This window comes from Carassius carassius, chromosome 18 (genome assembly GCF_963082965.1).
Source record: "Carassius carassius chromosome 18, fCarCar2.1, whole genome shotgun sequence".
Taxonomy (NCBI): domain Eukaryota; kingdom Metazoa; phylum Chordata; class Actinopteri; order Cypriniformes; family Cyprinidae; genus Carassius; species Carassius carassius.
Window position 1 is genome coordinate 29189351 of NC_081772.1, and position 24608 is coordinate 29213958.

General features: G+C 46.1%; 2 protein-coding genes and 14 non-coding genes across 19 annotated transcripts; 15 read left to right on the forward strand and 1 right to left on the reverse strand.

The window, feature by feature from the left end:
• The first annotated feature begins 1285 nt into the window (after positions 1-1285).
• Positions 1286-1367, forward strand: trnas-aga (transfer RNA serine (anticodon AGA)). The gene has a single exon. It is a non-coding gene; the product is annotated as a tRNA-Ser (tRNA).
• A 611-nt stretch (positions 1368-1978) lies between these two features.
• Positions 1979-2051, forward strand: trnak-uuu (transfer RNA lysine (anticodon UUU)). The gene has a single exon. It is a non-coding gene; the product is annotated as a tRNA-Lys (tRNA).
• An 817-nt stretch (positions 2052-2868) lies between these two features.
• Positions 2869-2950, forward strand: trnas-aga (transfer RNA serine (anticodon AGA)). The gene has a single exon. It is a non-coding gene; the product is annotated as a tRNA-Ser (tRNA).
• A 351-nt stretch (positions 2951-3301) lies between these two features.
• Positions 3302-3383, forward strand: trnas-uga (transfer RNA serine (anticodon UGA)). The gene has a single exon. It is a non-coding gene; the product is annotated as a tRNA-Ser (tRNA).
• A 5911-nt stretch (positions 3384-9294) lies between these two features.
• Positions 9295-9376, forward strand: trnas-aga (transfer RNA serine (anticodon AGA)). Its single transcript has one exon. It is a non-coding gene; the product is annotated as a tRNA-Ser (tRNA).
• A 149-nt stretch (positions 9377-9525) lies between these two features.
• On the forward strand, positions 9526-9597 carry trnah-gug (transfer RNA histidin (anticodon GUG)). Its single transcript has one exon. It is a non-coding gene; the product is annotated as a tRNA-His (tRNA).
• Positions 9598-9988: 391 nt separating this feature from the next.
• On the forward strand, positions 9989-10061 carry trnak-uuu (transfer RNA lysine (anticodon UUU)). Its single transcript has one exon. It is a non-coding gene; the product is annotated as a tRNA-Lys (tRNA).
• A 1232-nt stretch (positions 10062-11293) lies between these two features.
• On the forward strand, positions 11294-11375 carry trnas-aga (transfer RNA serine (anticodon AGA)). Its single transcript has one exon. It is a non-coding gene; the product is annotated as a tRNA-Ser (tRNA).
• Positions 11376-11993: 618 nt separating this feature from the next.
• trnak-uuu (transfer RNA lysine (anticodon UUU)) lies at positions 11994-12066 on the forward strand. Its single transcript has one exon. It is a non-coding gene; the product is annotated as a tRNA-Lys (tRNA).
• Positions 12067-13918: 1852 nt separating this feature from the next.
• trnas-aga (transfer RNA serine (anticodon AGA)) lies at positions 13919-14000 on the forward strand. Its single transcript has one exon. It is a non-coding gene; the product is annotated as a tRNA-Ser (tRNA).
• A 611-nt stretch (positions 14001-14611) lies between these two features.
• On the forward strand, positions 14612-14684 carry trnak-uuu (transfer RNA lysine (anticodon UUU)). The gene has a single exon. It is a non-coding gene; the product is annotated as a tRNA-Lys (tRNA).
• An 817-nt stretch (positions 14685-15501) lies between these two features.
• On the forward strand, positions 15502-15583 carry trnas-aga (transfer RNA serine (anticodon AGA)). Its single transcript has one exon. It is a non-coding gene; the product is annotated as a tRNA-Ser (tRNA).
• Positions 15584-15934: 351 nt separating this feature from the next.
• trnas-uga (transfer RNA serine (anticodon UGA)) lies at positions 15935-16016 on the forward strand. The gene has a single exon. It is a non-coding gene; the product is annotated as a tRNA-Ser (tRNA).
• Positions 16017-17075: 1059 nt separating this feature from the next.
• On the forward strand, positions 17076-17157 carry trnas-aga (transfer RNA serine (anticodon AGA)). Its single transcript has one exon. It is a non-coding gene; the product is annotated as a tRNA-Ser (tRNA).
• A 1232-nt stretch (positions 17158-18389) lies between these two features.
• LOC132092788 (P2X purinoceptor 7-like) lies at positions 18390-19477 on the forward strand. The gene is made up of 3 exons (XM_059499182.1): positions 18390-18800; positions 18929-19083; positions 19315-19477. The coding sequence occupies exons 1-3, from the start codon at positions 18756-18758 to the stop codon at positions 19475-19477; spliced, it is 363 nt and encodes a 120-aa protein (XP_059355165.1). The 5' UTR covers positions 18390-18755.
• A 39-nt stretch (positions 19478-19516) lies between these two features.
• On the reverse strand, positions 19517-23707 carry LOC132092786 (uncharacterized). 4 transcript variants are annotated; one of them, XM_059499179.1, is made up of 10 exons: positions 23371-23707; positions 22567-22750; positions 22140-22359; positions 21754-22027; positions 21500-21677; positions 21300-21376; positions 21014-21194; positions 20370-20882; positions 19810-19851; positions 19517-19636 (listed from the first exon to the last, which is right to left on the reverse strand). In XM_059499179.1, exons 1-8 carry the CDS (start codon positions 23641-23643, stop codon positions 20620-20622), a joined length of 1650 nt encoding a protein of 549 aa, XP_059355162.1. In that variant the 5' UTR covers positions 23644-23707; the 3' UTR covers positions 19517-19636; positions 19810-19851; positions 20370-20619. The 4 variants fall into 4 exon arrangements, with proteins under 4 accessions (XP_059355162.1, XP_059355164.1, XP_059355161.1 ...); XM_059499181.1 differs by lacking the exons at positions 19517-19636; positions 19810-19851 and adding an exon at positions 19893-19958 and having other exon boundaries at positions 22600-22750; XM_059499178.1 differs by lacking the exons at positions 19517-19636; positions 19810-19851 and adding an exon at positions 19893-19958.
• Positions 23708-24608: the final 901 nt, after the last annotated feature.

Sequence of the window (24608 nt, forward strand, 5' to 3'; positions counted from 1 at the left end):
CACACAACATGGCAGAAGGTGGTCTGCTTAATTCAAGTCCCTGTTTGGGCGAAGGTCTGTCTGCTTTTGGCAGAGTCACCTTGCTATCACTACGGTCCATCTCTTCTTCTGAATCTGTACTGGAGCGGTGTTCCTTCCTGCTCCAGGGTATCAGTGCACCTCCCTTGTTTGGCACACCTGATTCTGATGGTCAGCTCGTTAGGAAAGCGGGCTCACAGAGTGAGTAGAATAAGACAGACCTCCGAATTGTGCAGTGCTGTCGGTCCCCAGGCCCAGCGCTGAAAAACCCCATTACATAGGATGAGACATGGCAGCCTGTGTTTCTCCTCAGTGGGACTGCTGTTTTACCCGCTTCCAGGGCTAGCTTACAATCTCGGCTTGCTAGGTTGCAAGTAGGTCAGGCAGCAATGTGACACACAACAGGGCAGAACGTGGTCTGCTTAATTCAAGTCCCTGTTTGGGCGAAGGTCAGTCTACTTTTTGGAGGCCTCAGCTTGCTATCACTATGGGTCCATCTCTTCTGCTGACTCTGTATTAGAGCGATGTTCCTTCCTTCTCCAGGGGGTCAGTGCATCTTCCTTGTTCGGCACACATGATTCTGATGGTCAGCCCTTTAGGAAAGAGTGCTCACGGAGTGAGTAGAATAAGACAGACCTCCCATTTGTGCAGTGCTGTCGGTCCCCAGGGCCAGTACTGAAAAACCCCATTACATAGGATGAGACTTGGCAGCCTGATTTCTCCTCAGTGGGACTGCTGTTTTAGCCGCTTCCAGGGCTAGCTTACAATCTCGGCTTGCTAGGTTGCAAGTAGGTCAGGCAGCAGTGTTACACACAACATGACAGAAGGGGGTCTGCTTAATTCAAGTCCCTGTTTGGGCGAAGGTCAGTCTTCTTTTTGTAGGCCTCAGCTTGCTATCACTACGGTCCATCTCTTCTGCTGACTCTGTACTAGAGCGATGTTCCTTCCTGCTCCCGGGGATCAGTGCATCTCCCTTGTTCGGCAAACCTGATTCTGATGGTCAGCCCTTTAGGAAAGAGTGCTCACAGAGTGAGTAGAATAAGACAGACTTCCCAATTGTGCAGTGCTGTCGGTCCCCAGGGCCAGTACTGAAAAACCCCATTACATAGGATGAGACATGGCAGCCTGATTTCTCCTCAGTGGGACCACTGTTTTACCCGCTTGCAGGGCTAGCTTGCAATCTCCGCTTGCTGACTGAGCTGGGTTGGTTGCAAGTAGGTCAGGCAGCAGTGTTGGACACAAACTGAGCAGAAATTGGTCCACTCCCGTAGTCGTGGCCGAGTGGTTAAGGCGATGGACTAGAAATCCATTGGGGTCTCCCCGCGCAGGTTCGAATCCTGCCGACTACGCTGAAGGCCATTAGGCAAAGCATCCATGCATTTTTCACGGTCCTCGCACTTATTTGCGAAATGTCCAGTCCCTCTTCGTTGGACAAACACGCCGCTGCTGCTTCTTGTATCCGGGCTCCAGGGGTTGTCTTGGGTGAGCCAGTGGCACGCCGTGATCGTATAGTGGTTAGTACGCTGTGTGGTGGCCGCAGCAACCCTCGTTCGAATCCGGGTCACGGCAACCATTTGCCGTTGAGTATACGGGAAGGTTGAAAATTTTTTACCACCTCATCTTTCTGCGTGATTTTGTTTCTGAAGCTTGGCCTGTGCAGGGCGCCACCAGACAAGGGCGCTTGCTTTCTAACATTAGGCGTAGTCGTGGCCGAGAGGTAAAGGTGATGGACTTGAAATCCATTGGCGTCTCCCCGCGCAGGTTCGAACTCTGCCGACTACGGGAGGGATTTGTAGTACTGCTTTAGCTTTCTGTGACGGTAATTGTGCCTTCTATGGTCCTTCGCTCTCTGTGCCATAACTGCTTCTAGCTTTCATCCTCGTGACACCTGGGTCTCTTCTAGGCAGCTTGTTGTAAAACTGCTGCTTTATAAAAGGTGAGAAGACAGTGCTCCACAAGAGCCTGGATAGCTCAGTCGGTAGAGCATCAGACTTTTAATCTGAGGGTCCAGGGTTCAAGTCCCTGTTTGGGCGAAGGACTGTCTGCTTTGGTGGAGTCACCTTGCTATCACTACAGTCCATCTCTTGTTCTGAATCTGTACTGGAGCGGTGTTCCTTCCTGCTCCAGGGTATCAGTGCACCTCCCTTGTTTGGCACACCTGATTCTGATGGTCAGCCCTTTAGGAAAGAGTGCTCACGGAGTGAGTAGAATAAGAAAGACCTCCCATTTGTGCAATGCTGTCGGTCCCCAGGGCCAGTACTGAAAAACCCCATTACATAGGTCTAGACATGGCAGCCTGATTTCTCCTCAGTGGGACTGCTGTTTTAGCTGCTTCCAGGGCTAGCTTACAATCTCCGCTTGCTAGGTTGCAAGTAGGTAGGCAGCAGTGTTACACACAACATGGCAGAAGGTGGTCTGCTTAATTCAAGTCCCTGTTTGGGCGAAGGTCAGTCTTCTTTTTGTAGGCCTCAGCTTGCTATCACTACGGTCCATCTCTTCTGCTGACTCTGTACTAGAGCGATGTTCCTTCCTGCTCCCGGGGATCAGTGCATCTCCCTTTTTCGGTAAACCTGATTCTGATGGTCAGCCCTTTAGGAAAGAGTGCTCACAGAGTGAGCAGAATAAGACAGACTTCCCAATTGTGCAGTGCTGTCGGTCCCCAGGGCCAGTACTGAAAAACCCCATTACATAGGATGAGACATGGCAGCCTGATTTCTCCTCAGTGGGACCGCTGTTTTACCCACTTGCAGGGCTAGCTTGCAATCTCCGCTTGCTGACTGAGCTGGGTTGGTTGCAAGCAGGTCAGGCAGCAGTGTTGGACACAAACTGAGCAGAAGTTGGTCTACTCCAGTAGTCGTGGCCGAGTGTTTAAGGCGATGGACTAGAAATCCATTGGGCTCTCCCCGCGCAGGTTCGAATCCTGCCGACTACGCTGAAGGCCATGAGGCAAAGCATCCATGCATTTTTCACGGTCCTCACATTTATTTGCGAAGTGTCCAGTCCCTCTTCGATGGACAAACACGCCGCTGCTGCTTCTTGTATCCGGGCTCCAGGGGTTGTCTTGGGTGAGCCAGTGGCACGCCTTGATTGTATAGTGTTTAGTACTCTGCGTTGTGGCCGCAGCAACCCCGGCTCGTATCCGGGTCACGGCAATCCTTTGCTGTTGAGTATACGGGAAGGTTGAAAAAATTTTACCACCTCATCTTTCTGCGTGATTTTGTTTCTGAAGCTTGGCCTGTGCAGGGCGCCACCAGACAAGGGGGCTTGCTTTCTAACATTAGGCGTAGTCGTGGCCGAGAGGTTAAGGTGATGGACTTGAAATCCATTGGGGTCTCCCCGCGCAGGTTCGAACCCTGCTGACTACGGGAGGGCTTTGCAGTATTGCTTTAGCTTTCTGTGACGTAATTGTGCCTTCTATGGTCCTTCGCTCTCTGTGCCATAACTGCTTCTAGCTTTCATCCTCGTGACACCTGCATCTCTTCTAGGCAGCTTGTTGTAAAACTGCTGCTTTATAAAAGGTGAGAAGCCAGTGCTCCACAAGAGCCCGGATAGCTCAGTCGGTAGAGCATCAGGCTTTTAATCTGAGGGTCCAGGTTTCAAGTCCCTGTTCGTGCAAAGGTCTGTCTGCTTTTGGCGGAGTCACCTTGCTATCACTACGGTCCATCTCTTCTTCTGAATCTGTACTGGAGCGGTGTTCCTTCCTGCTCCAGGGTATCAGTGCACCTCCCTTGTTTGGCACACCTGATTCTGATGGACAGCTCGTTAGGAAAGCGGGCTCACAGAGTGAGTAGAATAAGACAGACCTCCGAATTGTGCAGTGCTGTCGGTCCCCAGGCCCAGCACTGAAAAACCCCATTACATAGGATGAGACATGGCAGCCTGATTTCTCCTCAGTGGGACTGCTGTTTTACCCGCTTCCAGTGCTAGCTTACAATCTCGGCTTGCTAGGTTGCAAGTAGGTCAGGCAGCAATGTGACACACAACAGGGCAGAAGGTAGTCTGCTTAATTCAAGTCCCTGTTTGGGCGAAGGTCAGTCTACTTTTTGGAGGGCTCAGCTTGCTATCACTACGGGTCCATCTCTTCTGCTGACTCTGTATTAGAGCGATGTTCCTTCCTTCTCCCGGGGATCAGTGCATCTCCCTTGTTCGGCACACATGATTCTGAAGTGTTAAAACTTTTTCGGCCATGGAAGTCTATTGTAAGGCTAGATATCTTCCATTTTATGAGAAGATTCAACTGTGGCCTTACTACAGAGCACCACCCTCTCTATGGTACCTTTTGTTCAAAACTTTCCTCCTGTATCTTTGAGTGGGATCAGGAGGATGTGAAAGAACTTAAGGCTGCCAAGAGAGGGGAGTGGAAGTGCAGCCATGGTGGAAAGGCTCCCACTGAGGCTCAGCTCATGGCCAGCATCAGCCCAGGTGAACTCGCGAAGCACTGTAGGCGGCGGACACGCAGGGCTGAGGAGATCCGGGCCATGATTTCAGGGCTGCTGGAATCAGTGTGGGAGCTAACTGACACTACAGGGTTTCGCCTGGTTAACCCTGACAGCATGCGCCATGTCTGGGAGATGCAACAAAAACACCTCGAGTGCATCCAGGACCCTCCACATGTAGAGTTGTACACAAAGACGGGGACACTCCAGAAGGGTGGCAAAGTCCTAAACGTGCTTAGGTGCGGCAGGGGGTCATCCTCGCTGGAGAGTTTTCACCGCCACCAGTGTGCCTTCATTCCTGGTAAATTCTGAATATTAAATTGCAGTATGTTTTGTAGATTTTTACGTTGAAAAGATCACTATTGTGTCAACAACAGAACCCTGGGTGCTACCTGGATTTGGCTTGTTTTCATGGAATTTACTATCAGTCTCATTATTATGTGTTACTGTTCTATAACTGTGTCATTAAATTTGTATGTCCTCAGTTTAAAATAATTGCTGACTAAATCTGTGCATTTTCATTCTTAGGATGGAGATGCAATGCCATGCACACACAAATGTACATGTTAGAGGGGGCCTCGAGGTGGAACATGAGCCGGGCAAAAGAAGCTGTATCTGTGGTGGGGGCCTCAACCCTAAGGACATTTGATGTCTGCACAATGTCTCATTTAAACAGCATGAGCCAACGGGTCCTTGGTCGGGCTTTGATGCCAGAATTTACCCCTCCAGGAAAACCCACTGGTAAGATATCTCACAGGAAAATGCTGAGCATTGGAGTATTTCTCTCTCTCCTGTGTTTGTTTGTTTGTGTGTGTGTCCTCTCCCCATTAACAATGTGGTACAAATTATTGCAGGGGAGCACATTGCAGTGGAGTACTTGTTGGCCCAGTCCAATAGAGGCGACCAGTTGATTGCACACCACAATGACATGCCTGAAGTCCCCCCAGAGGAGCCTGAAGAGGATAGTGAAATTGACACGACTGTGTGCCATGCAGCTGACCTTAGGGCTGATGACTCTACAGTAGCTGTCGTGCAGGCCCAGGTGACAAGTCAGGTGGGTGACACTGAACCCAAATCCCCAGATGAGGAGGACACTGAGGAAGAGGAGGATGACACTGCAAGTCCTAGCACATCAAGCCAGGTAATATTGCTATCCTGTACTATTTTTTACTTTAAAAAAAATTTATCTGGTACAGTGCAAAACGCCTATTGTCACCAATGTGTAAAGTTAAAATATATGCATGTACAATGCAAAATAATTATTACAACACCGTATATGTTTATTGGACTGTGTTTGGCATTTTTCTCAATTTCCAGAGTACACAGTGTGATTCCAGAGGTGTCTTGGGCTGGGAGGCAGTTGATGCCCTGGCAGCCTACTTGGTTGGCCTAAACCGAACGATCACTGCCTTGTCATCACAAGAGGAGGCCCACATAGTCCAGCTGTACATGGCTCTGCATGCCATGGACAAGGTACCATCAAAATATAGCCAGAGGGTTAATAAGAAGGCTTTGACAGGACCTTGGAGAGCATCCAGGAAGCAGAGTGGCTCTGCTCCAGGACAGCAGGCAGCAGAGAGGTAATTTGACTATTTGGATCGTCACTAGTTTATAACCCAGTATACAGTTCAGATTATATCATCTTTCTTTTCCATAGATTGTTCATGACTCATGGGCAGGCAGCTCAGGACCCTGAAGTCCACAGGGTCTGTGAATGTGTTTGCCTAAGGCTTTTGAAAGAGTTTCAGCAAGCACGGAACAGGCCCAGGGACACACAAGGAAAAACTCTGCCAATTCCACAATCTATTGTGGTGGTATACAGCCACTTAAAACAGCTGATGGAGGACAGCAGAGAGGTTCTAAGACAAACTAACCTAGTTCTGGTCCCGATAAACACCACTACTGTCTCCTCGTGGTGAGTCTTCTTTTATGCGATACTTTTGCACAATCACAGTAGTATATCAAGATTGTACTTATAAAGCCTTCTTGTACATGCTTTTAAAAATGATGCTACAGGAAGTAAAGACAATGGGCTTTTATTCACTTAAATTGCTAATTTAAGATGAAGAATGTTTCTCTTGCAGGCTACTAAAAAGACAGAAACGTGTAGACAGAGACATGCTTCTGCAGGGTACTGCACTGCCCAAACAAGTATATTTGGCAAAGGAGGCTCTTCCTGAAGTGGGCGAACTTCCAGCTGTTCCTGCACAGCATGGGCATGAGGCCATGGTATTTCAGGATTCAGCAAATCAGGAGGGAGAGGCCTTCATTCGTAAGCGTATCTCCAACAGGTGCCCAATGCCCACCCCTCCTCCTGGATCTTACTCTGCATTTCCCATATACCCACCAGCACCACACTTTGCATTCCCCCCTGGGTCCTACCCACCCTTTCCCAGCTACCAACCAGGTCTACCACTGCCTCATTCTACCCAATTCCATCCCCCTCCCCAATTCCAGCCACCTTCCCAATTCCAGTCCCCTCCCCAATTCCAGCCACCTTCCCAATTCCAGCCACCTCCCCAATTCCAGCCGCCTCCCCAATTCCAGCCCCCTCCCCAATTCCAGCAGCCTAATACCTTGCCATCGTAAACTTGTCCCTCTACTCAGCCCAGGCAGCGCACATGGAGAAGGCAGAAAGCTGCCCAAGAGGATGAGGAGCGAGTGGCTAGAGGTGAACCACCACGGAAACTACTAGCAAAAGATATATATCACTATATCTGCAAGCAGTGTGGGCTGGCAAAAAATAAGACAACTGGCCACACTCAGCTGAAGGGCCGGTGGTATTGTCCAGCCTCAGGCCTCTCTGTTGCACAGTGGAGGCAGAATGTACAGGGAGTTCTTTGATTTTTTTTTCATTGGTGTATATAGTAATGTATATAGTTAGGTTTTTATAAAGTTGCATATGTTGTGCTGTGTGTGTGTTGTGCTGTGAACATTTTGTTTTTAGTTGCTGTTTCCAGTGTTTAATTTGCAGTGTTTGTAAAAAAAAAAAAAGAAAGACACAACTCTTGTGGTGTAATAGTAACACATCCACCCTTTGGGTGGAAGATTCCAGGTGCAAGTCCTGGCAAGAGTGTGTGGTGTGTTTGTCAGATTATTATTATTAATTTTTTTTATTAAAAATGAAGTCAAAAACCAATCAAACACTTTACTTAAATCCTTTGTGAGTGTTCATGAAGTTTGATGGATAATTTTTTTTCCTTTTTCTTGCTTTCCCTCCTTTCTCCTTCTCTTTTCCCTTTCTTTCCCCCTTGTAGTAGTCCCTTTTGCCCTGTTTTTGGCCGAGAGGTTAAGGCGATGGACTTGAAATCCATTGGGGTCTCCCCGCGCAGGTTCGAACTCTGCCGACTACGGGAGGGATTTGCAGTATTGCTTTAGCTTTCTGTGACGGTAATTTTGCCTTCTATGGTCCTTCGCTCTCTGTGCCATAACTGCTTCTAGCTTTCATCCTCGTGACACCTGCGTCTCTTCTAGGCAGCTTGTTGTAAAACTGCTGCTTTATAAAAGGTGAGAAGCCAGCGCTCCATAAGAGCCTGGATAGCTCAGTCGGTGGAGCATCAGACTTTTAATCTGAGGGTCCAGGGTTCAAGTCCCTGTTAGGGCGAAGGTCTGTCTGCTTTTGGCGGAGTCACCTTGCCCTCACTACGGTCCATCTCTTCTTCTGAATCTGTACTGGAGCGGTGTTCCTTCCTTCTCCCGGGGATCAGTGCATCTCCCTTTTTCGGCACACATGATTCTGATGGTCAGCCCTTTAGGAAAGAGTGCTCACGGAGTGAGTAGAATAAGAAAGACCTCCCATTTGTGCAGTGCTGTCGGTCCCCAGGGCCAGTACTGAAAAACCCCATTACATAGGATTAGACATGGCAGCCTGATTTCTCCTCAGTGGGACTGCTGTTTTAGCTGCTTCCAGGGCTAGCTTACAATCTCCGCTTGCTAGGTTGCAAGTAGGTCAGGCAGCAGTGTTACACACAACATGGCAGAAGGTGGTCTGCTTAATTCAAGTCCCTGTTTGGGGGCAAAGGTCAGTCTTCTTTGTGTAGGCCTCAGCTTGCTATCACTACGGTCCATCTCTTCTGCTGACTCTGTACTAGAGCGATGTTCCTTCCTGCTCCCGGGGATCAGTGCATCTCCCTTTTTCGGCACACATGATTCTGATGGTAAGCCCTTTAGGAAAGAGTGCTCACGGAGTGAGTAGAATAAGAAAGACCTCCCATTTGTGCAGTGCTGTCGGTCCCCAGGGCCAGTACTGAAAAACCCCATTACATAGGATTAGACATGGCAGCCTGATTTCTCCTCAGTGGGACTGCTGTTTTAGCTGCTTCCAGGGCTAGCTTACAATCTCCGCTTGCTAGGTTGCAAGTAGGTCAGGCAGCAGTGTTACACACAACATGGCAGAAGGTGGTCTGCTTAATTCAAGTCCCTGTTTGGGGGCAAAGGTCAGTCTTCTTTGTGTAGGCCTCAGCTTGCTATCACTACGGTCCATCTCTTCTGCTGACTCTGTACTAGAGCGATGTTCCTTCCTGCTCCCGGGGATCAGTGCATCTCCCTTGTTCGGCAATCCTGATTCTGATGGTCAGCCCTTTAGGAAAGAGTGCTCACAGAGTGAGTAGAACAAGACAGACTTCCCAATTGTGCAGTGCTGTCGGTCCCCAGGGCCAGTACTGAAAAACCCCATTACATAGGATGAGACATGGCAGCCTGATTTCTCCTCAGTGGGACCGCTGTTTTACCCGCTTGCAGGGCTAGCTTGCAATCTCCGCTTGCTGACTGAGCTGGGTTGGTTGCAAGTAGGTCAGGCAGCATTGTTGGACACAAACTGAGCAGAAATTGGTCTACTCCCGTAGTCGTGGTTGAGTGGTTAAGGCGATGGACTAGAAATCCATTGGGGTCTTCCCGCGCAGGTTAGAATCCTGCCGACTACGCTGAAGGCCATGAGGCAAAGCATCCATGCATTTTTTCACGGTCCTCGCACTTATTTGCAAAATGTCCAGTCCCTCTTCGATGGACAAACACGCCGCTGCTGCTTCTTGTATCCGGGCTCCAGGAGTTGTCTTAGGTGAGCCAGTGGCACGCCGTGATTGTATAGTGGTTAGTACTCTGTGTTGTGGCCGCAGCAACCCTGGTTCGAATCCGGGTCACGGCAACCCTTTGCCGTTGAGTATACGGGAAGGTTGAAAATTTTTTACCACCTCATCTTTCTGCGTGATTTTGTTTCTGAAGCTTGGCCTGTGCAGGGCGCCACCAGACAAGGGCGTTTGCTTTCTAACATTAGCCGTAGTCGTGGCCGAGAGGTTAAGGCGATGGACTTGAAATACATTGGGGTCTCCCCGCGCAGGTTCGAACTCTGCCGACTACGGGAGGGATTTGTAGTACTGCTTTAGCTTTCTGTGACGGTAATTTTGCCTTCTATGGTCCTTCGCTCTCTGTGCCATAACTGCTTCTAGCTTTCATCCTCGTGACACCTGGGTCTCTTCTAGGCAGCTTGTTGTAAAACTGCTGCTTTATAAAATGTGAGAAGACAGTGCTCCACAAGAGCCCGGATAGCTCAGTCGGTAGAGCATCAGACTTTTAATCTGAGGGTCCAGGGTTCAAGTCCCTGTTCGAGCGAAGGTCTGTCTGCTTTTGGCGGAGTCAACCTGCTATCACTACGGTCCATCTCTTCTTCTGAATCTGTACTGGAGCGGTGTTCCTTCCTGTTCCAGGGTATCAGTGCACCGCCCTTGTTTGGCACACCTGATTCTGATGGTCAGCTCGTTAGGAAAGCGGGCTCACAGAGTGAGTAGAATAAGACAGACCTCCGAATTGTGCAGTGCTGTCGGTCCCCAGGCCCAGTACTGAAAACCCCAATACATAGGATGAGACATGGCAGCCTGATTTCTCCTCAGTGGGACTGCTGTTTTACCCGCTTCCAGGGCTAGCTTACAATCTCGGCTTGCTAGGTTGCAAGTAGGTCAGGCAGCAATGTGACACACAACAGGGCAGAAGGTGGTCTGCTTAATTCAAGTCCCTGTTTGGGCGAAGGTCAGTCTACTTTTTGGAGGCCTCAGCTTGCTATCACTACGGGTCCATCTCTTCTGCTGACTCTATATTAGAGCGATGTTCCTTCCTTCTCCAGGGGGTCAGTGCATCTCCCTTGTTCATCACACATGATTCTGATGGTCAGCCCTTTAGGAAAGAGTGCTCACGGAGTGAGTAGAATTAGACAGACCTCCCATTTGTGCAGTGCTGTCGGTCCCCAGGGCCAGTACTGAAAAACCCCATTACATAGGATGAGACATGGCAGCCTGATTTCTCCTCAGTGGGACTGCTGTTTTAGCCGCTTCCAGGGCTAGCTTACAATCTCGGCTTGCTAGGTTGCAAGTAGGTCAAGCAGCAGTGTTACACACAACATGGCAGAAGGTGGTCTGCTTAATTCAAGTCCCTGTTTGGGCGAAGGTCAGTCTTCTTTTTGTAGGCCTCAGCTTGCTATCACTACGGTCCATCTCTTCTGCTGACTCTGTACTAGAGCGATGTTCCTTCCTGCTCCCGGGGATCAGTGCATCTCCCTTGTTCGGCAAACCTGATTCTGATGGTCATCCATTTAGGAAAGAGTGCTCAAAGAGTGAGTAGAATAAGACAGACTTCCCAATTGTGCAGTGCTGTCGGTCCCCAGGGCCAGTACTGAAAAACCCCATTACATAGGATGAGACATGGCAGCCTGATTTCTCCTCAGTGGGACCGCTGTTTTACCCGCTTGCAGGGCTAGCTTGCAATCTCCGCTTGCTGACTGAGCTGGGTTGGTTGCAAGTAGGTCAGCCAGCAGTGTTGGACACAAACTGAGCAGAAATTGGTCTACTTCCGTAGTCGTGGACGAGTGGTTAAGGCAATGGACTAGAAATCCATTGGGGTCTCCCCGCGCAGGTTTGAATCCTGCCGACTACGTAGTTTGCTGAAGGCCATGAGGCAAAGCATCCATGCATTTTTCACGGTCCTCGCACTTATTTGCGAAATGTCCAGTCCCTCTTCGATGGACAAACACGCCGCTGCTGCTTCTTGTATCCGGGCTCCAGGTGTTGTCTTGGGTGAGCCAGTGGCATGCCGTGATCGTATAGTGGTTAGTACTCTGCGTTGTGGCCACAGCAACCCCAGTTTGAATCCGGGTCACGGCAACCCTTTGCCGTTGAGTATACGGGAAGGTTGAAAAATTTTTACCACCTCATCTTTCTGCGTGATTTTGTTTCTGAAGCTTGGCCTGTGCAGGGCGCCACCAGACAAGGGCGCTTGCTTTTTAACATTAGGCGTAGTCGTGGCCGAGAGGTTAAGGCGATGGACTTGAAATCCATTGGGGTCTCCCCGCGCAGGTTCGAACTCTGCCGACTAGGGGAGGGATTTGCAGTATTGCTTTAGCTTTCTGTGAAGGTAATTGTGCCTTCTATTGTCTTTCGCTCTCTGTGCCATAACTGCTTCTAGCTTTCATCCTCGTGACACCTGCGTCTCTTCTGGGCAGCTTGTTGTAAAACTGCTGCTTTATAAAAGGTGAGAAGCCAGTTCTCCACAAGAGCCCGGATAGCTCAGTCGGTAGAGCATCAGACTTTTAATCTGAGGGTCCAGGGTTCAAGTCCCTGTTTGGGTGAAGGTCTGTCTGCTTTTAGCGGAGTCACCTTGCTATCACTACGGTCCATCTCTTCTTCTGAATCTGTACCGGAGCGGTGTTCCTTCCTGCTCCAGGGTATCAGTGCACCTCCCTTGTTTGGCACACCTGATTCTGATGGTCAGCTCGTTAGGAAAGCGCGCTCACAGAGTGAGCTGAATAAGACAGACCTCCGAATTGTGCAGTGCTGTCGGTCCCCAGGCCCAGCACTGAAAAACGTCATTACATAGGATGAGACATGGCAGCCTGATTTCTCTTAGAGCGATGTTCCTTCCTTCTCCAGGGGGTCAGTGCATCTTCCTTGTTCGGCACACATGATTCTGATGGTCAGCCCTTTAGGAAAGAGTGCTCACGGAGTGAGTAGAATAAGACAGACCTCCCATTTGTGCAGTGCTGTCGGTCCCCAGGGCCAGTACTGAAAAACCCCATTACATAGGATGAGACATGGCAGCCTGATTTCTCCTCAGTGGGACTGCTCTTTTAGCCACTTCAAGGGCTAGCTTACAATCTCGGCTTGCTAGGTTGCAAGTAGGCCAGGCAGCAGTGTTACACACAACATGGCAGAAGGTGGTCTGCTTAATTCAAGTCCCTGTTTGGGCGAAGGTCTGTCTGCTTTTGGCAGAGTCACCTTGCTATCACTACGGTCCATCTCTTCTTCTGAATCTGTACTGGAGCGGTGTTCCTTCCTGCTCCAGGGTATCAGTGCACCTCCCTTGTTTGGCACACCTGATTCTGATGGTCAGCTCGTTAGGAAAGCGGGCTCACAGAGTGAGTAGAATAAGACAGACCTCCGAATTGTGCAGTGCTGTCGGTCCCCAGGCCCAGCGCTGAAAAACCCCATTACATAGGATGAGACATGGCAGCCTGTGTTTCTCCTCAGTGGGACTGCTGTTTTACCCGCTTCCAGGGCTAGCTTACAATCTCGGCTTGCTAGGTTGCAAGTAGGTCAGGCAGCAATGTGACACACAACAGGGCAGAACGTGGTCTGCTTAATTCAAGTCCCTGTTTGGGCGAAGGTCAGTCTACTTTTTGGAGGCCTCAGCTTGCTATCACTATGGGTCCATCTCTTCTGCTGACTCTGTATTAGAGCGATGTTCCTTCCTTCTCCAGGGGGTCAGTGCATCTTCCTTGTTCGGCACACATGATTCTGATGGTCAGCCCTTTAGGAAAGAGTGCTCACGGAGTGAGTAGAATAAGACAGACCTCCCATTTGTGCAGTGCTGTCGGTCCCCAGGGCCAGTACTGAAAAACCCCATTACATAGGATGAGACTTGGCAGCCTGATTTCTCCTCAGTGGGACTGCTGTTTTAGCCGCTTCCAGGGCTAGCTTACAATCTCGGCTTGCTAGGTTGCAAGTAGGTCAGGCAGCAGTGTTACACACAACATGACAGAAGGGGGTCTGCTTAATTCAAGTCCCTGTTTGGGCGAAGGTCAGTCTTCTTTTTGTAGGCCTCAGCTTGCTATCACTACGGTCCATCTCTTCTGCTGACTCTGTACTAGAGCGATGTTCCTTCCTGCTCCCGGGGATCAGTGCATCTCCCTTGTTCGGCAAACCTGATTCTGATGGTCAGCCCTTTAGGAAAGAGTGCTCACAGAGTGAGTAGAATAAGACAGACTTCCCAATTGTGCAGTGCTGTCGGTCCCCAGGGCCAGTACTGAAAAACCCCATTACATAGGATGAGACATGGCAGCCTGATTTCTCCTCAGTGGGACCACTGTTTTACCCGCTTGCAGGGCTAGCTTGCAATCTCCGCTTGCTGACTGAGCTGGGTTGGTTGCAAGTAGGTCAGGCAGCAGTGTTGGACACAAACTGAGCAGAAATTGGTCCACTCCCGTAGTCGTGGCCGAGTGGTTAAGGCGATGGACTAGAAATCCATTGGGGTCTCCCCGCGCAGGTTCGAATCCTGCCGACTACGCTGAAGGCCATTAGGCAAAGCATCCATGCATTTTTCACGGTCCTCGCACTTATTTGCGAAATGTCCAGTCCCTCTTCGTTGGACAAACACGCCGCTGCTGCTTCTTGTATCCGGGCTCCAGGGGTTGTCTTGGGTGAGCCAGTGGCACGCCGTGATCGTATAGTGGTTAGTACGCTGTGTGGTGGCCGCAGCAACCCTCGTTCGAATCCGGGTCACGGCAACCATTTGCCGTTGAGTATACGGGAAGGTTGAAAATTTTTTACCACCTCATCTTTCTGCGTGATTTTGTTTCTGAAGCTTGGCCTGTGCAGGGCGCCACCAGACAAGGGCGCTTGCTTTCTAACATTAGGCGTAGTCGTGGCCGAGAGGTAAAGGTGATGGACTTGAAATCCATTGGCGTCTCCCCGCGCAGGTTCGAACTCTGCCGACTACGGGAGGGATTTGTAGTACTGCTTTAGCTTTCTGTGACGGTAATTGTGCCTTCTATGGTCCTTCGCTCTCTGTGCCATAACTGCTTCTAGCTTTCATCCTCGTGACACCTGGGTCTCTTCTAGGCAGCTTGTTGTAAAACTGCTGCTTTATAAAAGGTGAGAAGACAGTGCTCCACAAGAGCCTGGATAGCTCAGTCGGTAGAGCATCAGACTTTTAATCTGAGGGTCCAGGGTTCAAGTCCCTGTTTGGGCGAAGGACTGTCTGCTTTGGTGGAGTCACCTTGCTATCACTACAGTCCATCTCTTGTTCTGAATCTGTACTGGAGCGGTGTTCCTTCCTGCTCCAGGGTATCAGTGCACCTCCCTTGTTTGGCACACCTGATTCTGATGGTCAGCCCTTTAGGAAAGAGTGCTCACGGAGTGAGTAGAATAAGAAAGACCTCCCATTTGTGCAATGCTGTCGGTCCCCAGGGCCAGTACTGAAAAACCCCATTACATAGGTCTAGACATGGCAGCCTGATTTCTCCTCAGTGGGACTGCTGTTTTAGCTGCTTCCAGGGCTAGCTTACAATCTCCGCTTGCTAGGTTGCAAGTAGGTAGGCAGCAGTGTTACACACAACATGGCAGAAGGTGGTCTGCTTAATTCAAGTCCCTGTTTGGGCGAAGGTCAGTCTTCTTTTTGTAGGCCTCAGCTTGCTATCACTACGGTCCATCTCTTCTGCTGACTCTGTACTAGAGCGATGTTCCTTCCTGCTCCCGGGGATCAGTGCATCTCCCTTGTTCGGTAAACCTGATTCTGATGGTCAGCCCTTTAGGAAAGAGTGCTCACAGAGTGAGCAGAATAAGACAGACTTCCCAATTGTGCAGTGCTGTCGGTCCCCAGGGCCAGTACTGAAAAACCCCATTACATAGGATGAGACATGGCAGCCTGATTTCTCCTCAGTGGGACCGCTGTTTTACCCACTTGCAGGGCTAGCTTGCAATCTCCGCTTGCTGACTGAGCTGGGTTGGTTGCAAGCAGGTCAGGCAGCAGTGTTGGACACAAACTGAGCAGAAGTTGGTCTACTCCAGTAGTCGTGGCCGAGTGTTTAAGGCGATGGACTAGAAATCCATTGGGCTCTCCCCGCGCAGGTTCGAATCCTGCCGACTACGCTGAAGGCCATGAGGCAAAGCATCCATGCATTTTTCACGGTCCTCACATTTATTTGCGAAGTGTCCAGTCCCTCTTCGATGGACAAACACGCCGCTGCTGCTTCTTGTATCCGGGCTCCAGGGGTTGTCTTGGGTGAGCCAGTGGCACGCCTTGATTGTATAGTGTTTAGTACTCTGCGTTGTGGCCGCAGCAACCCCGGCTCGTATCCGGGTCACGGCAATCCTTTGCTGTTGAGTATACGGGAAGGTTGAAAAAATTTTACCACCTCATCTTTCTGCGTGATTTTGTTTCTGAAGCTTGGCCTGTGCAGGGCGCCACCAGACAAGGGGGCTTGCTTTCTAACATTAGGCGTAGTCGTGGCCGAGAGGTTAAGGTGATGGACTTGAAATCCATTGGGGTCTCCCCGCGCAGGTTCGAACCCTGCTGACTACGGGAGGGCTTTGCAGTATTGCTTTAGCTTTCTGTGACGTAATTGTGCCTTCTATGGTCCTTCGCTCTCTGTGCCATAACTGCTTCTAGCTTTCATCCTCGTGACACCTGCATCTCTTCTAGGCAGCTTGTTGTAAAACTGCTGCTTTATAAAAGGTGAGAAGCCAGTGCTCCACAAGAGCCCGGATAGCTCAGTCGGTAGAGCATCAGGCTTTTAATCTGAGGGTCCAGGTTTCAAGTCCCTGTTCGTGCAAAGGTCTGTCTGCTTTTGGCGGAGTCACCTTGCTATCACTACGGTCCATCTCTTCTTCTGAATCTGTACTGGAGCGGTGTTCCTTCCTGCTCCAGGGTATCAGTGCACCTCCCTTGTTTGGCACACCTGATTCTGATGGACAGCTCGTTAGGAAAGCGGGCTCACAGAGTGAGTAGAATAAGACAGACCTCCGAATTGTGCAGTGCTGTCGGTCCCCAGGCCCAGCACTGAAAAACCCCATTACATAGGATGAGACATGGCAGCCTGATTTCTCCTCAGTGGGACTGCTGTTTTACCCGCTTCCAGTGCTAGCTTACAATCTCGGCTTGCTAGGTTGCAAGTAGGTCAGGCAGCAATGTGACACACAACAGGGCAGAAGGTAGTCTGCTTAATTCAAGTCCCTGTTTGGGCGAAGGTCAGTCTACTTTTTGGAGGGCTCAGCTTGCTATCACTACGGGTCCATCTCTTCTGCTGACTCTGTATTAGAGCGATGTTCCTTCCTTCTCCCGGGGATCAGTGCATCTCCCTTGTTCGGCACACATGATTCTGATGGTCAGCCCTTTAGGAAAGAGTGCTCACGGAGTGAGTAGAATAAGACAGACTTCCCAATTGTGCAGTGCTGTCGGTCCCCAGGGCCAGTACTGAAAAACCCCATTACATAGGATGAGACATGGCAGCCTGATTTCTCCTCAGTGGGACCCGCTTGCAGGGCTAGCTTGCAATCTCCGCTTGCTGACTGAGCTGGGTTGGTTGCAAGCAGGTCAGGCAGCAGTGTTGGACACAAACTAAGCAGAAATTGGTCTACTCCCGTAGTCGTGGTTGAGTGGTTAAGGCGATGGACTAGAAATCCATTGGGGTCTCCCCGCGCAGGTTCGAATCCTGCCGACTACGCTGTTTGCTGAAGGCCATGAGGCAAATCATCCATGCATTTTTCACGGTCCTCGCACTTATTTGCGAAATGTCCAGTCCCTCTTCGATGGAAAAACACGCCGCTGCTGCTTCTTGTATCCGGGCTCCAGGGGTTGTCTTTAGGTGAGCCAGTGGCACGCCGTGATCGTATAGTGGTTAGTACTCTGCGTTGTGGCCGCAGCAACCCCGGTTTGAATCTGGGTCACGGCAACCCTTTGCCGTTGAGTATACGGGAAAGTTGAGAATTTTTTACCACCTCATCTTTCTGCCTGATTTTGTTTCTGAAGCTTGGCCTGTGCAGGGCGCCACCAGACAAGGGCGCTTGCTTTCTAACATTAGGCGTAGTCGTGGCCGTACCTTCCAGCGATCGGACGGCTGAACACTTCCTAACACTTCCTAACAACATTTGAATACTTCCGAACAAGGTCGCAACACTTCCTAACAAAGTCATCACGAAAGTCCGAACACATCCTAAATTAATCCGAACAGGTCCTAACGCAAATCCGAAACTTTCGAACAGATGAGGCAAAGGAGCCAATCAATTCCTACCGAGAGGAAAGAGCCAATCAGCAAGTTGACATGCCAATCTCGCCGCTGATTGGCTGAATGAGTTTCGTGATATTCCAGCTGTTTGTAACTCACTGGACATCTGCTATGCGGAGATTCAAGGTAAGCGTTATCACAATACAAATCCGTGACATCAGTGTTAACCTATTTGTTCAAACATTAATTCATGATTTGGAATAAAGATTATTCTGATCGTTCTACGCTTGCGTAGCAAGGCAAGCTAACTTAACGTGTCGCTAACTGATGCTTGTTAAGCCTTCGATTCATAACAAGTTTTTATTTTCTATATCTTTGCAAGAATTTCATTTCATCATTCAGTATTCCAAGTATCCATTCCCTATGTTATTTCAGTCATGACTGAGTGATTCTTTACTGAATGTATTTAAAGGGGTGGTAAAACGCGGTTTTTCGAAGGCTTGATTGTGTTTGTGGGGTGCACTGTAACAGGTGTTCATGCTTTGTTTTTTAAAAAATCGCATTATTTTTCATATATTTTACCTTTACTCTACACTGCTCTGTCCCTCCTTGTAAAACGGTCTGATGGTTTCCGGGTTCTATGAAGCCAGTCCCACAAAAATAGCAATGGGCTCAGATTGGTTAGCTGGCCCAGTGTGTTGTGATTCGCTAACCGCCTAGAGCACGTTTTTCGGTAACGTCACGCCCCTTACATTTACCAGTCGTCTGTGCTTTGGTGGTATTAGAAACAATGGCGTCAATAAAACCATACCAATTTGAGCCCGAATCGGACCCAGAAAATTTTAATGAAGATGAACGAGCAGAACCTGTTCAAGAACGGCGTTTAAATGACGTTTCAGAATGGTATGTTTTTTGTTGTTGATATCTAATACTTTTTTAGATACGCTGTAATTTAATTGTACTAATTATAATAGTTGATGTTTAATTTATAACAATAATAAGTGTTTGTCTATTAACAAAAGTGTATTCAAGAACCTTTTTTATTTAAAAAAATATATATATATTTTATTAGGTGTACATGTAATAACTGTGAAAAAATGCCAATTGAAGAGGAAAACATCTGCTGCAAAGAAATACAGAAGGTAGTGTAATAAGCTATTACCAAAATTATGCATAACGTGTTAATTCTGTATAATTATTTTTTCATATTTAAAAGATGAACATAGGTTAATTGTACAGTATGTTCTCATTGTCTTACATTACCGTTTAGGTTGTAAAACGAATGATGGAGGTTCCAGACCCTCCTAAATGTATGGTTGAGCATCCAGGTTTTGAACCAAACTGCTTAAATCCGTATACTTTGCAAAATATCAATAATATTTACAGAGCCGACTATGGACCAGTGAGACGCAGAAATGAAGAGGAGTAAGTATTTATTAAATTTTATGAAATTATGTTGTGTAAAAGAACATAAATAAAAGACAATAGATACAAAATATATATATTTACACATTTATATTTACTATATAGTTATTCAAAGACAAAAACTAATCAAAATATACATTTTTATCAAACATATTTTCAAATCACATATACATGTTTCCAATATACCACTGGTTTTATACACAATATTGAGGTTTTCTATTCCTGCCATAGGCGTTTCCGTTATCTGGCCTATCGCAGCTTTGTCAGCTGGTGCTGGGGCTACCTAGGACGTAGTGTGAGGGTTGTCATCCCCTCATGTGTTGTTAACCGGATCCGTCTACAGTTTCCTGATCCAGCGGGACAGTATGTTGGGTTCCGGCCACCCCTCGACTGAATCATGACACACGCTGGGCAATCACCTCTTCTTTGGAAGGTTTTTCATACTGTGATGACAGAGGAGGTGGAATGGGGATTGCATGCAGCTCTTCTGCATATGGCTTGGGGTCCACAAAGACTTTATGTAACAGAAGGCTCATAAGGTCATCGACATAGTCTGTAAAAAACAGAATACTGAGTCACTCTATGGTGTTACATAATTACTGATAAATAATCTACCTTTGTTTTATAATTAACATTTGTGTAATATTTATAAATATTTTTTGTAAGCTTATATTTATTTTATTATAGCTTTTTTTTTATATATTATTGTTAATAAAACAAACTTACTGTATGTTGGTTCTATTTTCACTGGCTTTGCTGTGCATTCCCCTTTTTTGGACTTTGGAAAAACGATCTTATACACAGTCTGTCCTTCAGTTGTTGTTGCCTGCTCACGGTTAGCATTTTCATTATAGTGCATTGCTGCAAGATACAGCCTGTAATCAGTGCACAATCCATAAAATATGAAGATTAGTAGACTGTGTTGTGACAAATAAACAAACAATTCAGAATAAGAGACAAATGTTCAATCCATGATTATAATGGTTTCTTTCTTGCAAGAAAGGCTCACAGTCGCACAGTCAGTCAAGAGAATGTGAGTGCTCGCCAAGATGGGAGGCTTTATAGCTCTTTATATCTCTGCTACTCATATCATAGATAACATACTGTAGGGCCACAGGCAAGGCTCCTAACCTATTTATCCTTTTTCTTACTTATTAGGAAAGAACATTATTTATTATAGGGAAAGATCATTAATATTAATAAAATAATGAATAAAAAAAACATTTCCATAACAATTGTTAGAAACAATGCTTATAAATATTACTGAATATGTCAAAGATTATTACCTGCACAACATTCCTATGAAAGGGAAAATCACGTTCTTTGGGGCAAAACGCAAAATCAGACTGTGGAAAGCCTCCAGTGATGACGTCTGAAAGTTGTGGCTGAGCTTTTCTATATCCTTGAGAACTCTCTTGTTGTATAATAGCTTTTCCACTTTATGGAGCGCTATTGATCCTGTAACCAAACAGATAAAATATGAAGAAAATCTCAAAATTTTACTAGTTTACTGTCATTTTATTGTCATTTGTCTCTCTATACAGTCATACCTGGTTGGATCCATTTTTTTAGATCCCTGGAAACTTTGTCTGGGTGTTCACACTTGGGGAAGAGGTGGTTCTCATGAACATGTACATTTTGGATGTGGTTCTGCAGTGAATTCCACTTCGCCACCTTTTCTGGCCCAGACTCAGAGGAAATCGCACTCCAGTAAACATGGTTTTTGATGCTGTGCAACCATTTTTTCAGCACCTCACAGTCCTTCATTTTTGAAAGTTTGTCAAGTTTCTTAGATAAACCTGTACAAAGTAAACGCTTGGTTGTACAATCATTATTTCAAGATAATCAAATTACCACAAAAATAAAAATGTACATGTTAGGTTGAACAATTAACTGAATAAGAATCGATTAATAATACAAAGATAATAACCTTTCTCAAAGTGCCACACGTCATAGAACTGAGTGATATTGCGGTCCCTCAGGTACTTCTGAATCTGCGGATGGCGATCGGTGACGATGTAGTCAACAGCTAAACCATTAGACTCGAGCTTATCGAGACAACGCTTCAATCCCTCCTTTTCCATATGATAACTTCCACCAACCTCGTTGTTCTGTTGTTGGGTACACAACATTTCAAATGTATAAACAGAGTAGAGTATAAACAATAACAGATAAAAGAAAATGTAACATTTTATTTTAAATGCTTAATTACTAACCTGAACTAGTTGAAGATCCAGAATTTTGTTGGTTTCCATGTGCATAATGGTGTAGCTGCCAAATTTTGCTGAGTGTCCTATTTTAAACATCATAATCATATATAGAACATTACTGAGAACATCAGTATCATAATATTTTAGGAAAACTCAAAGACTATAAAATAAACGGCGTGATTTTTTTTAATATACTGTAAACGTACCTGGCGTGTCAGCACGCATATCTCCAGCCACAGCAACATTTCCTCCCTCTTGCAGCTGTCTTATAAGATTCAGTTGATCTTGGTTCCACTTGTGTATTATGGTAGGCTCAATGAAATTCCTGGCATGAATCCTAAAAGTTACGAAATGCATCATCTGGAGCTTCATGGCCTTGAAAATCTATTAACATAGAAATCATACAGTACATACATACTGAAACAGTATTTTTTTGTGAATTTTATTGTAATTGTAATACCTTCTCTAGTTGTTTAAAAGATCCACCGGTAAAATACGTTGCAGCAGACAATAGCAGGTTTCCAAGTGGGGTACTCCCTACAATGGGCTGGCTCTGCCACTGTCTGTAGTAGTTACACTTTTCACAAAGCTGGGTGAATGCAACAAAAGTCCCCCTTCGTCTGCTCTGGACAACACACTTTGTCTTACAAATTGGACAGGACACAAACAGCTCTCGAAGACAGCTTTCAAAAACAATGTATTTGTTATCGCTGTGGTCGGGCTGTGGATCTATCCTAAGGCAATATAAAAAGAATAAATATTAGGAAGTTGCTTTCATGTTTTATATATTTTTTTAAACACAAATGTATTGGTAAAAAAGTGTGTAAATATGTATTTATATCTTACGCCAATTCGGATTCTTCAGTAACAACAGAATCTGGGTTATATGTGGAATCAGTGGGTTCGACATTTAATTCTGATTCTTCTTCCTCATCTAACACCAGACGAGGTCTCTTACTGGGCCTGAAGACTGAGCCCCTTACTGGTGTTGAAGACAGCTGCACATCAGGAAACATCTCAGTTGTTTGGGTGCCCACATCATGACCATAATATGTTGCCTGAATGCCTACAAGTACAAAAAAAAGTAAAAAATACAATAACTCATAACCATCTGTCATGCTATTACAATTTTTTTACAGTGAGAAACATAAGCCACTTTCTAATACACATAAGTTTCAGTAGCCGGTATAACAAATATAATAAAAAAGACAATATGTACTAGAACTGCATATGATAAAGTAACACAAACACATTTAATGTCTGTATTTCATACCTTTGCTCCTTAAGTGGAAACTGCTCAATGTACCCATTGAAAGTTGTGTGCCCACTGATCGCATCTTTGGCTTTATCTCTGTGGCTACAGTTTCGGTCTCTATAGGGTCTGACTGACATCCAACTTCATGAAGTGTAGATGTAGTGGGGAGCTCTTGGGAACTCGAACCCTGCTGAGATGTTGTCTGTAAGAAATAATGACAATATGTAATCAATGATCAAATTACAGCTTAAAACATACATTTGACATGTAAAATAGTAGGAAAAAATTAATTACTGGATAATAATCATTGGACCACAAAAAATAAGCTTCATAAGCAAGAATTTCATATAATTGTTCTAACAAATTATATTAGTCCTCAAAGGGATTTTTTTTGATTAAAGAGTGAAAATCGGTACTGAATAGAATCATTACTTTTGTATTTTTAGAACGCTTATAGCCAAATATCTGTCGCTATAACTATTAACCCAAAACGAACACTAAACATTGGCTTTACTATAGTAGCCAAATCAAACACAGAACCATGTTTAGCATGCCTGTAGATAAACAAACATGTAGATAAACAATACATAAACGCTCTAATCAAATAATGATATACACTAATTCCAAGTTCGCGGTTGAGATTAAGAAAAAAAGTTTGTAACGTTAACGTTAGGGGTTTGTCGAATGCATGAATGAGCATTTAACAAACTGGTTTGCTGAGCCAAACAGCGTTGTTATTTGTTCACTTCCTTGATACAATGTACAATAAGCAATACAAACTATTACAGTAAAACACATCGACGAAAAATAAGTCATACTTACAGGTTGTGGCCCGTAAACAGCTTCTGTTTTTAAAGTTGGAACTGCTCCATCTTTCAGGACAAGCCGTTGGGCGAATCCTGCATTGAACTCGCGAAGATTGTGGAAGCTTTCCTCCGTAAAATGAGCAGCACAGAGAGCGAGATTTGGGTAATAATTTTGAGGGACCGAGTTAAAAATAAATTTTAACCATTGATCCCTAACTTCCCCGTCCCTAGGAAGGCTGAACAAAGTGGACCTGCAATCCGGATGAAAATAACAGCGTTTCGTCGGCATCGCGGCAATGACACTCCAGCATACAACAACTCTTCTCAATCTCCACAGCAATATAAAATGGCCTCGCTCCCCACTCCGCCCCCCCTAATTTATTATTCTCGGAGGAGGGGTTTTGGGCTTAGTGACGTCAGCAACCCTGGAGGAATGTCGTGTAGTCCCTACCGGCCGTTTGCTGTAGTCCTTAGAAATGGATTTCTTTAAAAGCATCTCCCTTTGCTTAAAACTTTGAACGTTGTAACTTTGCAGATATTGTTTATGCTCAAACAGGAACATTACACACTAGCTAAAGTTAGAAAAGTGAAATCGTGTTTTATCACCCCTTTAAATCTTTTACTATTCCAGGTATTCATTAAATATCTAGTTTTTTCCCCCTTTCTTACTTTATATACAAACACAGTTTTTATAATTATACATCAAAAGCTATTTGCAATTTTTTGCAAGTAGGAACATATTTACTGCAGAAAACTATTAACCTGCCACATTTCACCACTTAACATGTCTGCTTTTGTATACTTGATGTGAGTCTTTATATATATATATATATATATATATATATATATATATATATATATATATATATATATATATACTGAATATGTGTGTGTGAGTGTGTGTGTGTATATATAAATATAAAACTCCAATAAACTCCTTTCTACTGTTGCTATATTAACACATATTTAACCACATTGATTTGTTCCCCATTATTGTTCAGATATGACCAAAACAGGCAAATCCTCTGCTTATTGGAACGACATCTGCCACAGGTATGCCCTGTGATTGATGCCTGTCCCCTGCAAAGGGGGAATAAGGTGGACCTGTTTGGCAGGCACATAGTGTGCACTTGTGGGTTCCATAAAGTAGGTATATGATATAATATATCAAAGGCATGATAAGTCCCTGTATCATGTAATACACTATTTTATGCACCAACCCCTGATATATTCTCAGAATATATTCTCAGTACA